This window comes from Rhopalosiphum maidis, chromosome 2, assembly GCF_003676215.2.
Source record: "Rhopalosiphum maidis isolate BTI-1 chromosome 2, ASM367621v3, whole genome shotgun sequence".
NCBI lineage: Eukaryota > Metazoa > Arthropoda > Insecta > Hemiptera > Aphididae > Rhopalosiphum > Rhopalosiphum maidis.
Window position 1 is genome coordinate 91,691,051 of NC_040878.1, and position 12,049 is coordinate 91,703,099.

Genomic DNA, 12,049 nt, shown 5'->3' on the forward strand with positions numbered 1-12,049 from the left:
AATAATACAGGTTTATATTGATATGAACTTGATGCAAATGGTTTTAAACCATCCTGCGAGCTCTCTTTGTTATCAATACTAATTGAAACATCATGCTGAATACCAATTTATTTCTTTCAATTTTACTATCTGAAAATAAAAATACTAGTATACTTATACATTATCTTAAATTATCATTATATAATATTTACCTTGATGTTCAAACCAAGTTGTTTGAAAAATATCCAGCTCCTTTATTTCCACTAAATTCTGAGTTACGAATATAGCTCAAACTATTATGTAAGTCAGAATAAAGTACTTCCAAGCCATTTCCAGCATTGTCTGTGATACGAACAGCCTTCAAATGTATGTCTATTCAAATCCTACCTGTAGGGCTATAATAATAGATACATAATACAACTGTAAATACTACTGTTAAAAAGAATAAATTCAATTTTAATTTTTAGAAAATATACCTGGTCCAAATTCATTAGTATGTAGTCGAAAGTCCAGCTTTTTCTATTGTTACATATTGTAGATTACACGTATCTGCCAATACACCTAATCTTAAGCCGGTCCAACCAGGTTGTTCACACCGAAAGCAACATCTTTCGAATGATCACATACTGTTCAGAGTCACTTACTTTTTCTACTCTACAATTCATCATGTCTGTATCTTCATCAGAACAAGTGACATTTCTGTAAATAAATATTCTATTATAATTGGAATATTCAAGAACATTTAAAGTTTAATTACTTACGTTAATAACACTGGTTCTAATGGATCAGCAAGGGGTACATCAACTTTCCAATCTGCAGGATTTAAAACTAGACCCATTTGTCGACACACTAATGCAGCATTGTCAATTGTCCAGCCGTAATTACAACTGTTCCCATGTATTTAACTCTTCGGAGAATACCTGTTTAAAACAAAATGTAATTAATATAATGCAACAAAAATAAGAAAACAAAGATCATACCTGAAGTCTTCCTTCATTAATGTTCTTCCAGCAACCAACTTTACTCTAGTATTTACACTAACAGTTTCAATTGGTTCCTCAATCACAGGAACAGGAGGTTCATTTAATGTAAATTTAATATTACCAAAACCTCTACCACGAGCTTCTAATTTACCAGCTACCATTATGCCAACACCTGGATTAAATCTAAAATATTTACATTTTAGACAAAAAAATACAATAACTGTAATATAATAAAGTATAAAATTACTTCAAAGTGACATCAGGATGAATAATTAATTTTCCACTAGACGCCACATTAATGTCTCTTGTAACAACATATCACCACTATATACGGTTTCTACACCATCAACTTCTCCACCAAAATCATTGGGTTCTTTATACAATTGGGTTATAACTGTAGAAACAGTCATTATTGACGTAGTACCAGGATTTGTAGGATGTAACAAGAAGGGAACAAATTCAATTTTAGCCAAATTATACCGATCACGCCTGTTAAACATTTACTATATCAAATAACATAAAATAAAAGAAAAAAATTTAACTTACCTGTGAAATAATCTATTTATAATAAAATGATCATCAGTGTTTCCCAACCAATTATAAGTAGTGTTTACTATGAGACTTTGATCTTCAAGTTGTACTCCTATTTCATAATTTGATAACGGGTTTTCAATAATATTTCTCATGACAATTATATTAGAAGAAGCAACAACAATTACTGCCGCCACTTTATTTCTTGAAACCAACTTAAAAGGTTGAGTTATTTTATTGTTCTTTAAATAATTCCACGTGAATAGCAAATTATGTAGTTGGCTATAAGTACTTAGTCCTAAATTAACAACATAGCTTCCACTGTTATCGTAAAATTCATTATATCTCAGTAAAGCAGTTGTTGGCGATTCATCAAAATCTTCATCAAAATGTTCATTTCTAATTAATATGCAACCATACTCTTGTTTTTTGAATCGATTGAACTCCAAAATTGCATCCATGTTAAGCATTGGTCTTATAAGTACTGCCAACTTTTTATTATTAAAAAATTCATTATACGATATAATTACATGAGTTGTAGTAGCTTGTCGCTCAATACATGATTTTATTTCTAATGCATAAATGCTAAAACTAAAAACATTTCCTGTGACATTTATCTGTGACTTGCCATGACACCATCCATCAATTTCTACTGTATTGTTATTGATCTGAGAATATGTTAAAATTGTTTTCTGAGGTACATTGCTGATTGTTTTGTCTAATAACCGAACAGCTATTCCTGGTCCTGAATTTGACTTGATTAATGAATATGTAACATTACGTACTCCACCATTAGTATTAGTTAAAATTCCAAATCCGTTATTATACACAATTTCTGAACCTAATATAGTTATGTCAGCAGAACCATTAAAAACATTGACTCCAGCACTTCCACTGTTGTTGTGCACAGAAGAGTTGAATATTGACACAGCACTATATAAATTCTCAACAAATAATCCAGAGCCAATATTATCAGATAGAATACTTTCAGATATATTAATACTATGCCATTTTACTAAAAAAAATCAAATTAAATGAGAAAATTTATCTAATCAATTAATGTTTATTATTTTATAATATTAAATTGAAATTAATTATCTTACCAAATCCTGAAGTTACCCTAAGAAGACCAAATACATTTGTTCTAGCTGGTGCAGAAAATTGAATTAATATGTTGTTACGACTTGATGTTACTGATTGTGGTACTGTATTATTAAGTACAGAAATAGTAGCTAAAAGCCTAAAAATATATATTTTATTAATAAAATAATACAAGATAATAAATATCAAATTCATGAAAAAATACCTATCAGGAGTTGATACTTCTCCATCATAAATGTATATGAATGAATTATTGTCAAAATGTTGAGAACGGGTATGTTCAATGTTAACAGTTAAAACTTGTCCAATTTTAGTGAATAAACTCTGTAATTAACAATATATAGATTAAAAAATCTAAATATTATTTTAAATAAAATTATAAGTAAATACCTTGTAGCAGTTAATTTGTTTAGCGTTATAACTATTTTGTTGCACAGAAACAAGCACAGGAAATGTTTGACTAGTTGTTGTTGGAAGAGAACATAATTCATTAACATTATTCATGAGATCGCGATTGACATTGCCTTGAACCATATGTATACCATCTCCTTTGTTGTTAGACACCAACGTTTTTATTAAACTTAATTGACCAAAAGATGAATTCATAAAAATACCATGTCCTGAGAATAAATAAAAATAAATATTTATATTTTTTTTTTTTTTTATTTTTTTGAAAAAACACATTATTGATAAACCAAATATTATATTTTGTAACCAACACATATCATTATCAACACATTGATATATTTTATTATTTTATATGTATAAAAAAACTAACATTTTAATATAGTTATATAGTTTATTTAATATAAAGTAGTAAAGTACCTCTATTATTTTTAATAATACAGTCTTGTAAATCTAGTATGGAATCTGATGTTGTTATGTTAATTCCATTATATGCAGAATGTAATATTGACACATTTCTTAATAACGGTGGTACTCCATCAACTTCTATGACTGAAGTAGATTTAAACTCAGCACCAACTCCAGCATATCTATCATAATATAAATATCATAATGACACTAAATAATACAAAAACTAAAAAATAATGAATGCAGTGGTATCATTACAGGATTCACTAAATGAGGCAAAATTTTGATCAACTTTTTTGAAAATAATATTTATTTCTACCAGGGTTTTTGATTTTTATAATATAGGTAGTTAATTCTTATGACTTTTGCGATGCCTATTTCATTGAAAAGCCATGTACTAACTTAAGTTACTAATTAGTTTTTATACACATTGACCAATAAACAGTCATATATTTATACAATTAAAAAATAGTCTATAAGTATTAATTAGTATAATTATTAGTAGTAATTATTTAAAAGTATAATAACTACAACAATAATCAAAAATTACTAATATTAATAATGTTTATAATTACAGATGAAAAAAGTATTAAATTGAATGTTTTTCTTATGAGAAGGTATGAAGAGCCCAAATATTATCTAAATTATCAAAATGGCACTTTTCCCCCTTAAAATGATGCCACTGAATAAATAATTTATTGTATCATACATAAATATGTGTAAAGAATAAAAAAATTACGTACGTTAATATAACATGATTTAGTTCAGATAGTGAGACTGGTTGATATAAGGTATTATGATGTATTAATGATTTTTTGAACTGGGCTTTTTCAAATTTAAGACCTTTCCAATAACTTTTTACAACAAAGCTATTTTCATAATATGGCTGACATTCAATAGCAATATCTTGCTTAAGATCTGAAAATTATAATTAGATAAATACTTTGAGATTAAAGATGATTCATTAATGATGATTGATGAGTCATATATTTAAAAATAAAATTTTATTGTTTTAAACACTTAAACTTACCACAGCTACCAGATCCTAATTTTTTATTTTTCCATCCGCTACAGCTATTTAAATCATTTTCAATACCTTGGCATTGTAAATTAGACAACAGAAGTCGTGTGTGCAGCTTATCTACTTTAGGTTCCATCCAACGTAAAAATTTACCTCCGCGAAAGCCTAAATGCCGACATGTTGTTTGGAGGTCTGCATTGTTCCATCTGTATATTTAAATAAAACATTTAGATAAAATATTTTGCAGCTTACTGCATATTATAAAGATTAAAGTTTCCTTACTGTGTTGATGTACAGACTGATCTCCAAGCACCTTTATAAAATAACTGTAAACGTCCAGCTAGTATACTAGGACCATCTACAAGTCTTATGTTTGAAGAAGACTGACTTAAACCATCATCTGTGTCTTCTACATTAGCACTAGATGTCATTACAATTTTGTTATGAGCATCTCCCTATAAAATGTGTTATGAGCATATTTATTTATTTATTAGATATTTTTAAAATACATTACATTTGCAATAATTGATCCTTTCACTGTGATCCCAGTTTTTGGTGAAAATTTAAGTATTACTCCTGGATCTATAATAAGCTGACCAGTATCTTCAATAATAACATTATTTAAGATGAAGTATGGGCTTTGGTCGGTTTTTAAACGATGATGATTAGCAACGATTCCTCCAGACCATTCTGTATAGCCTTTATTAGATTTAAGTCCATTAGCCCAAGTGTAATCGGCATGTGTATGAAATGCGAATATTTCAATAAACTGAAATAGGCCTAGTAATTTCACTGTAGTTAAAGCCATTTTATTTTAATATCACATCATTTAAATTATTAACGTGTCCAAACGAATTTTCTAGTCCAAATGGTTTTACACTAAATACTAATAAACACAAAAAAAAAAAAAAAAAAAAAACTGAACAAAATTCACTTACTAAACTACGAAAAAAAATGTATTAAAAATATTTGAAATTCTACACCCAACCCATTGTTTGTGTTTTCGTACGGTACTATCAATATTCAATTGAGTATTAGTTAAGAATCTTGTTGACTTTAATAGCGTAACGGGTAAAAAGGAGGGGATCGGATGTCGCAACAGTCAACAGGTGAACGGAACAAAGATATTATATATAAGTATAATTTTTTTATTGGATTCTCAAATTCCTCTTCAACTGAGTTCAACCGTTATATTACTTAAATTTAGAAAGATAATTAACAATGGACAGCCGATTTGACAAATTTTTATAAAATTTAAATTGTGTTTATCACGTAAATATTTAATATACTATAGTAGGTAGCTATAGCCTATATTTTAGTTCATGGTTATATTAAATATTGATTATAGATATATTGTGTTATGTTTTAATTCACCAACTACTTATTGTAATACTTTTTAGATTGTTATAATACTGTTTTTTCTATAGTCTGTACTACTGTTAAGTGTTAGTAGTCAAAATTAAAACAAATTATATTTAATAAAAGACATTTTAATATATTATAACGGAGTATGAAATATTATTTAAATAATTGTTTGTGTCATAACTCGGTGACATATTACATATATAATAAATAATAATATTACAATAGTTATTAATAAGTACAAGACGGTTTAACAAAGATTCTATTAAATTAATAGGAGAGGGTGAGAGGCTTCATTATATTATATAAATACATTACATACCTACTGAATAAAAGTAATAAATAGTACTAACTATGGTTGTACTACAACTAGTGGTGGCGCGTGAACAATTTTATAGGGTAGACAAGGACAACAAGACAACATAAAAAATGGTGTTATATAAAATTTATTTAAAAATTGCACATATGTATAAGGCCCTAAACCACAGTCGGAATGATATTAAATTATTACGTTGAGACATCTCTTCCATACATATAATTTTGGTAATACCCCACTACGTCCCTCGTTTACCATGTCATACGCCTGTAAGGCCGTAAGTCATCAATAGTGAGATACAATTCAATATGTCTCACGCTCTCACCGATTCGACGGTGACGATCAAACAGCAATTACAGTATAGATAAGATTAAGATATAAATAAAACTGTACATATTATATTTATTATTCACTACTCATACAGACATTGTAGAGACGAAATGAATCAGTGTAAACATTTTATTTATAAAATTATAAAAAAATAAATACTTATAAAGTATAGTAACATTTAATAAACAACTAATTTTTAAAACTAAATTATTTGATATTTTTGGGTAGACAATCATTGTCTACCCTACTGACTACAACAAAGATTTCACTAACACAGTAACACGGACCATTACCATGGGAGTGCACTAGGTTTTAAACAAATATTCGCATTCCCCGATTTCCAAATTTTTAACAGTTTTTGAAATTTGTTAGAAAATGTTTTGTATAAAATGTAGTTTATAACTACGTTGTTTTTTTTAATAAATTCTTTACAAAGGTTATATAGTTGTATACCTATATGGTGTCAGCTATCAATATAATGACTTTAATGATAAATATGAGTATTATAACTACTTTCATAGTTTTATTTTTTGGGTACTTGTCTTCTTGTTTGTGACACTGATGTTTTACTGCATCACAATTCTTATGAGTTTATTCGTACGGCGATCTAAGTATTTCAATTTTTAATTGTAGCTAATAGAAAAGTAAATTGTAATATTATAACATATTCTTCAATTCACTTCGTTCAAAATCTAAAAATGTCATCTTAATTCAAAAAGTTTATAAAATTCAAACATTTCAAACTGTGTTAAATTGTTTTTTTTTTTTAAATACTAGATTTTATTACTTATGCATTATATTAACAGTATACATATTACACATACTTATTAATTGATTTTAAATTTAATAAAATAACCAATTATAAATTATCAGTTCTTCAAAAAAATATATAACAGTAATACATAAATAATAATTGATTAATTTTTTATAGAAAATAATAACATAAAGCTTTTAATCTAAAAAACTGTCTCCTTCTACAACTTCTTTTAAACTAAGAACTTCCATTTGAGTGGTACCTTTAGAATCTGATCTCACAAGTTCATCTATTTGCCTATAGTTTCCAGGATCAATAAGTAGTATCTACAGAATAACACAAATTATCACATTAATGTTAAATAGATTTTTTAAATATTTTTTTTACCAAAGTAATTTCTCCAGAATCCCAATTTTCTGACTCTACAGATGATGCTAAAGCAACAAATTTTTCCTTCAATTTTTTTGCATCTTTGCTTGTTGATTCAACTTTTAGCCTCATCATAGCTCTATCAAGTGGAAGCACAGTCTTGATTAAACGTATGACTTCAAGAGCCTGTTAAATGTTCATAACAAGTTTATTATTTATTGTTTATTAATAATTAGGAATATCAGAAGTCTGCCAAGTAATTAGTATTTACTTGTTGTTTTGAGTTTCTATTCGGTTTTACTGAATAATGTACATCTTTCATTGCTTTTTCTATCATAGTTACAGAATAAGGTCTTTTTGTATCTGGGTTAACACATTTATCTGGAAATAAAAATAATATCATTTAATACTAAATTGTATTTTTTTAAATTAATTTTCTAATTTATGTATTACCTGCAACAATAGTGGCAATATCTTTGTAAGAAGCATCCAATTGAGCAGATCTTTCTTTATCAGAAATCTGTAACTCTCCTTTCTCTAATATATGTCTGCAAATATCGGTTAAGTTATCAGTGTCAAAAATCTTTTGTAAATCTTCCTTTTTGGCCACCTGGCCTTTGGATACATTAGTAAATACAGAATGTGTTTGTAACACCTCATCAATATCTTTTTCACTATAAAAGTAAAAAAAGTAAACAAATATTTAATATTGTCTAAACAACAAGTATTATAGCTGGTGTTAACATACATGCCATTCCTCCACGAAACTACTTTATTCTTATAGCACGCTATTTCGAATCGTTTACCATTTTTTTTCATCCGAACAACAGCCACATTAGTGAGACGAATTTGATTAGTAGGAGTAAATATCTTCGACATGGTAAAAACTTATTATAAAACAATTAAATTATTACTTTTATAGTTTTATAAATTTAAAACAATCTTCAAAAGTTCAAAATAAAAATAAATATATTTATATATTAGAGTTTGAGTGTTTCAAATGCTCAATAATGAAAGCATTGTTTTTGTATTTTATGATAAAAAGATATAGTTATTGATACCAGGGACAAAGATATTATCTACACTGTGTCTAGATATCCGGGTAGATAAAGTGCACACGGATCCATCTGTGTATATGTTCGATACCCAAATTGGCCGAATTATTAATGCGCATGCGCCTTAGACAATTTATAATATTATTTCATATTTATATGCTAATTAGTAATTTTAGACAAGACAAACTATCGAAAAATAACTAGAATCACGTTATTTGCGAATATTTTTATTACATATATTTAATTTTTTTTTTAATTTTGAAGTTTGTACTCAATATGAAATTAGGTGACGAATTTAACGATTTTCTAGATTTCGAGAGGGTGCTTAAACTTTATAAAGATTCTAATTTTGTACAATGTGCAGTAGCGGCTATCCTTAAAATATAGGTGTAGCGGAACATAAGAAATAATCACCCACCCCCATTAATATTCATCCATTAAAACATCCCATCTACTGAATAGTTTATTCAACATGTTAAAAAAAATAGTAACTAATTTACTATTATACTATTAAAATATCCCAAAGTATTATTCTGTATTATTCGCTTATGAGAAATTAAATAGACAATCCACTCCACCTTCTTGTAATTATAAAAGGTGTAGCAAGCGCTACACCTCTACTATAACCGCCACTGACAATATGTAATGTTTATCCACATGGTGGTGTGTATAGAAAGGAATGTTTAGTAGGTTAGTAGCCTAATAATAGTAGATATACAGGATATACTGTATCTACAGTATTATCACTAGGTATATCATATTTATTTCAATAAATCTTGGACTTGATAATTGATAGACTTACTGGCTAGGTTACAAGATTATAAAAACAAATTAAGTTATAGCAATATTGTGTAGGATTTACCTACTCAGGATTTTTTAAGGCCATCAGAATTGGATTCTGAGTTAAGAGTGAAGTTCATCGGAGGTGGTGTATTGGTGTGCATAAATAATGAAGACATTGCATACAATTCTTTATGATAAATATAATTATATTGAAATTTATGTAGTTAGTTAGATTTCAAATTATTACAACAACTTAAGCAGAACCAAGATAATTTTTTCTTTTTGAGTGTTAAAAATTTTTCTAGTGTAGCGTTAAACAGGAATTACATAAAATGGAATCTTCATAATTTATTTCACTTTGACAAGTAGGGCACACCCAGGCATTAATATGTTTTTTTAATTAAATTATGTCTTTGAGTAAATCCCAAGCACCAGTACTACACAATGGTTTGATTAAATTAATATTAACTTCTGGTTCAACTATTCCCATATGGATGAGTTCCACTTGAGTGTTTATGTCTTCTGTTTGTATAATATAATATTGTTTTCTGACATTTTGGACAATTGAATGATTTGTTAACCACTGAATGATTATATTTTGTTGTTCTAGATAGTGAGTCTAAAAGCAACTGGTTTACATAATCCTTTTTTTTTTTTTTGTGATCCAATTGTTGTCAATGTAGCTTCTTTGGGTTGATCACAGGTTTTAATTTTAGTTGGTAATTTTATATCACTAACAGCTAAAATAGGCAATTGGTAAAAATATTAAAATAGCTTAAAATCTTAGTAATAATTGATTAAAAATAATATAAATTATACCAATCAAATGATTTGTAGAATTTTTTATAATTGATTTCAGTACTTTGGTTATTGTAATTGATGTTTTCTCAGGTTGATCTGGGAAATTATTCATTATATTTTTCAATATAAACATAACTTAAATTTATAATTTGTATTATACAAATAAAAATATTTTAATTAAAAAAAAAATACCAAAAGTAGGTAATGACACGTCTTTATCTAATTGATCAGATGAGGCATTATTAAAAATAGATCTGCTGACATCAGCACATTTCTCATTCATTAATCCTTCAGCATCAGCAGTAATAAAATAGTTATGATCATGTTGAGTAGTGTTAACATTTTGTTTAGTATAACTTGTGTCCAAAAAAATCACCTAATAAACATATGATATAAATTATATACTTATATTTTGACTGGTATGTTACCATACATTTGGCAGGTAATTATGTTAAAGAATATAAAAAGACAAATGACAATAAAATAACTCCCAAAATGCATTACAATGTTTTGTTTACTAATTACCATTTAAATTATTATTTAACATGTTATCATTGCACGTATTGGCATCATTAATATCGTCTATGTCCATTGGCTCTTCCGTTCTTTCATTATTGCCTTGAAGTATACATAAGAAAACATAATATCACATGCCACTATTATCACAGAACAATATAGAAGCGACACTCAACCAGCTGATCGGTTTACTGTATCCCTACGGTATATGTATTGGACTCTAAAAGTTAAAACCGTATCCGTAATCTGATTAAAAGTTGGTAATGTGTATCCCTATTTGTTACGAAATTATAAAAACGGAAACAAATTATTTATTTTGTTTATTATTATTATACTATTATTTATTATGTATTTTAATAAATCTTAGTAAAATGAATAAGTGCTACTGTAATATTGTTATTTAACACTGGTTTATTGTTAAATAAATAAATAACAAAATATATTTCTCTGTGATAATATTGATATTATTTATTAAGTGATAATGTATGTCACGTCCACTGGAGACCGTGTTCAAGGCCAGAGACACCCGATTTGGCCAATATCAGACAGTGTCTATAGCCTGCTATTATATAGGTATTTATACCATTAATAAATGTAATTGAAATCTCTTTTCCATCATCACTCCAACTTCTTAACAGTAAATTAAGTTGTTCAAGTTTTCTATCAAAATTGACATTAGATGTATATGAAATAAGCTCAGCAATTTTAGTAATACAAATAAATGCCTTTCGAAATTTTTCATGATTACTTTTTTGATTTTTTGATTTAATCTGTTCTATACTTTTATACAAGGTTCAAAATTTATTTCCACATCATCTTGTTGATTGCATTCAGATTTGTCAACGGCTGTTTTTAAAGCTCTTTGTAATAGAATCCTCTTAACCATCGTTTATCACATAGGGTTGAATCATACAAAGGAAAACATGATATATGACAGCATTAGGATTAAGATTGTAGGCTTACTTAGATAATGTGGAACCAGACGCAATAAACGAATTAAAATAAATGTTACAATTACGAACTATACGAAGATGATAAAATAGCAATCGACCAAACTAATATAAGTACCATATACTATCATTCAATCATATCAACGCGATGAAACCGCAATTAAAGAATTAAAATAAATACCACGATAATCAAATTATACAAAGATACTGGAACTAATACTACGACAATTAAATTTAAAATAAAAATATCAATCACATAATTACGGACAGACCAAATTATCTATATCAAAAATGCCGCAAACATACATTCAAAAACATCATTGAAGAAGGCATATAAAATCACAACGCCCTCACAGCATGCGCGCAGTGTAAAAATCTCACCAAC

General features: G+C 27.5%; 2 protein-coding genes across 2 annotated transcripts; both read right to left on the bottom strand.

The window, feature by feature from the left end:
- Window positions 1-984: 984 nt before the first annotated feature.
- LOC113553480 (protein bark beetle-like) lies at window positions 985-5,326 on the bottom strand. The gene is made up of 11 exons (XM_026956832.1): window positions 4,943-5,326; window positions 4,711-4,883; window positions 4,438-4,634; window positions 4,151-4,325; window positions 3,420-3,589; window positions 2,985-3,214; window positions 2,800-2,918; window positions 2,597-2,733; window positions 1,509-2,508; window positions 1,210-1,451; window positions 985-1,145 (listed from the first exon to the last, which is right to left on the bottom strand). Exons 1-10 carry the CDS (start codon window positions 5,234-5,236, stop codon window positions 1,235-1,237), a joined length of 2,712 nt encoding a protein of 903 aa, XP_026812633.1. The 5' UTR covers window positions 5,237-5,326; the 3' UTR covers window positions 985-1,145; window positions 1,210-1,234.
- A 1,975-nt stretch (window positions 5,327-7,301) lies between these two features.
- Window positions 7,302-8,562, bottom strand: LOC113553315 (ribosome maturation protein SBDS-like). Its single transcript, XM_026956589.1, has 5 exons — window positions 8,308-8,562; window positions 8,013-8,233; window positions 7,831-7,940; window positions 7,578-7,745; window positions 7,302-7,516 (listed from the first exon to the last, which is right to left on the bottom strand). The coding sequence occupies exons 1-5, from the start codon at window positions 8,436-8,438 to the stop codon at window positions 7,388-7,390; spliced, it is 759 nt and encodes a 252-aa protein (XP_026812390.1). The 5' UTR covers window positions 8,439-8,562; the 3' UTR covers window positions 7,302-7,387.
- Between the last annotated feature and the right edge of the window lie 3,487 nt (window positions 8,563-12,049).

Bases quoted from the DNA above. Each gene is read 5' to 3' on its own strand.
- LOC113553480 (XM_026956832.1), bottom strand. From the start codon at position 5,236: ATGGCTTTAACTACAGTGAAATTACTAGGCCTATTTCAGTTTATTGAA. The intron at 2,734-2,799 runs GTATTTTTTCAT...ATATATTTTTAG, and splicing joins GAAGTATCAACTCCTGATAG to GCTTTTAGCTACTATTTCTG. The intron at 2,509-2,596 runs GTAAGATAATTA...GATTTTTTTTAG, and splicing joins TAGGGTAACTTCAGGATTTG to TAAAATGGCATAGTATTAAT.
- LOC113553315 (XM_026956589.1), bottom strand. From the start codon at position 8,438: ATGTCGAAGATATTTACTCCTACTAATCAAATTCGTCTCACTAATGTG. The intron at 8,234-8,307 runs GTATGTTAACAC...TTACTTTTATAG, and splicing joins GTTTCGTGGAGGAATGGCAT to TGAAAAAGATATTGATGAGG. The intron at 7,746-7,830 runs GTAAATACTAAT...AACATTTAACAG, and splicing joins ATAGAAACTCAAAACAACAA to GCTCTTGAAGTCATACGTTT.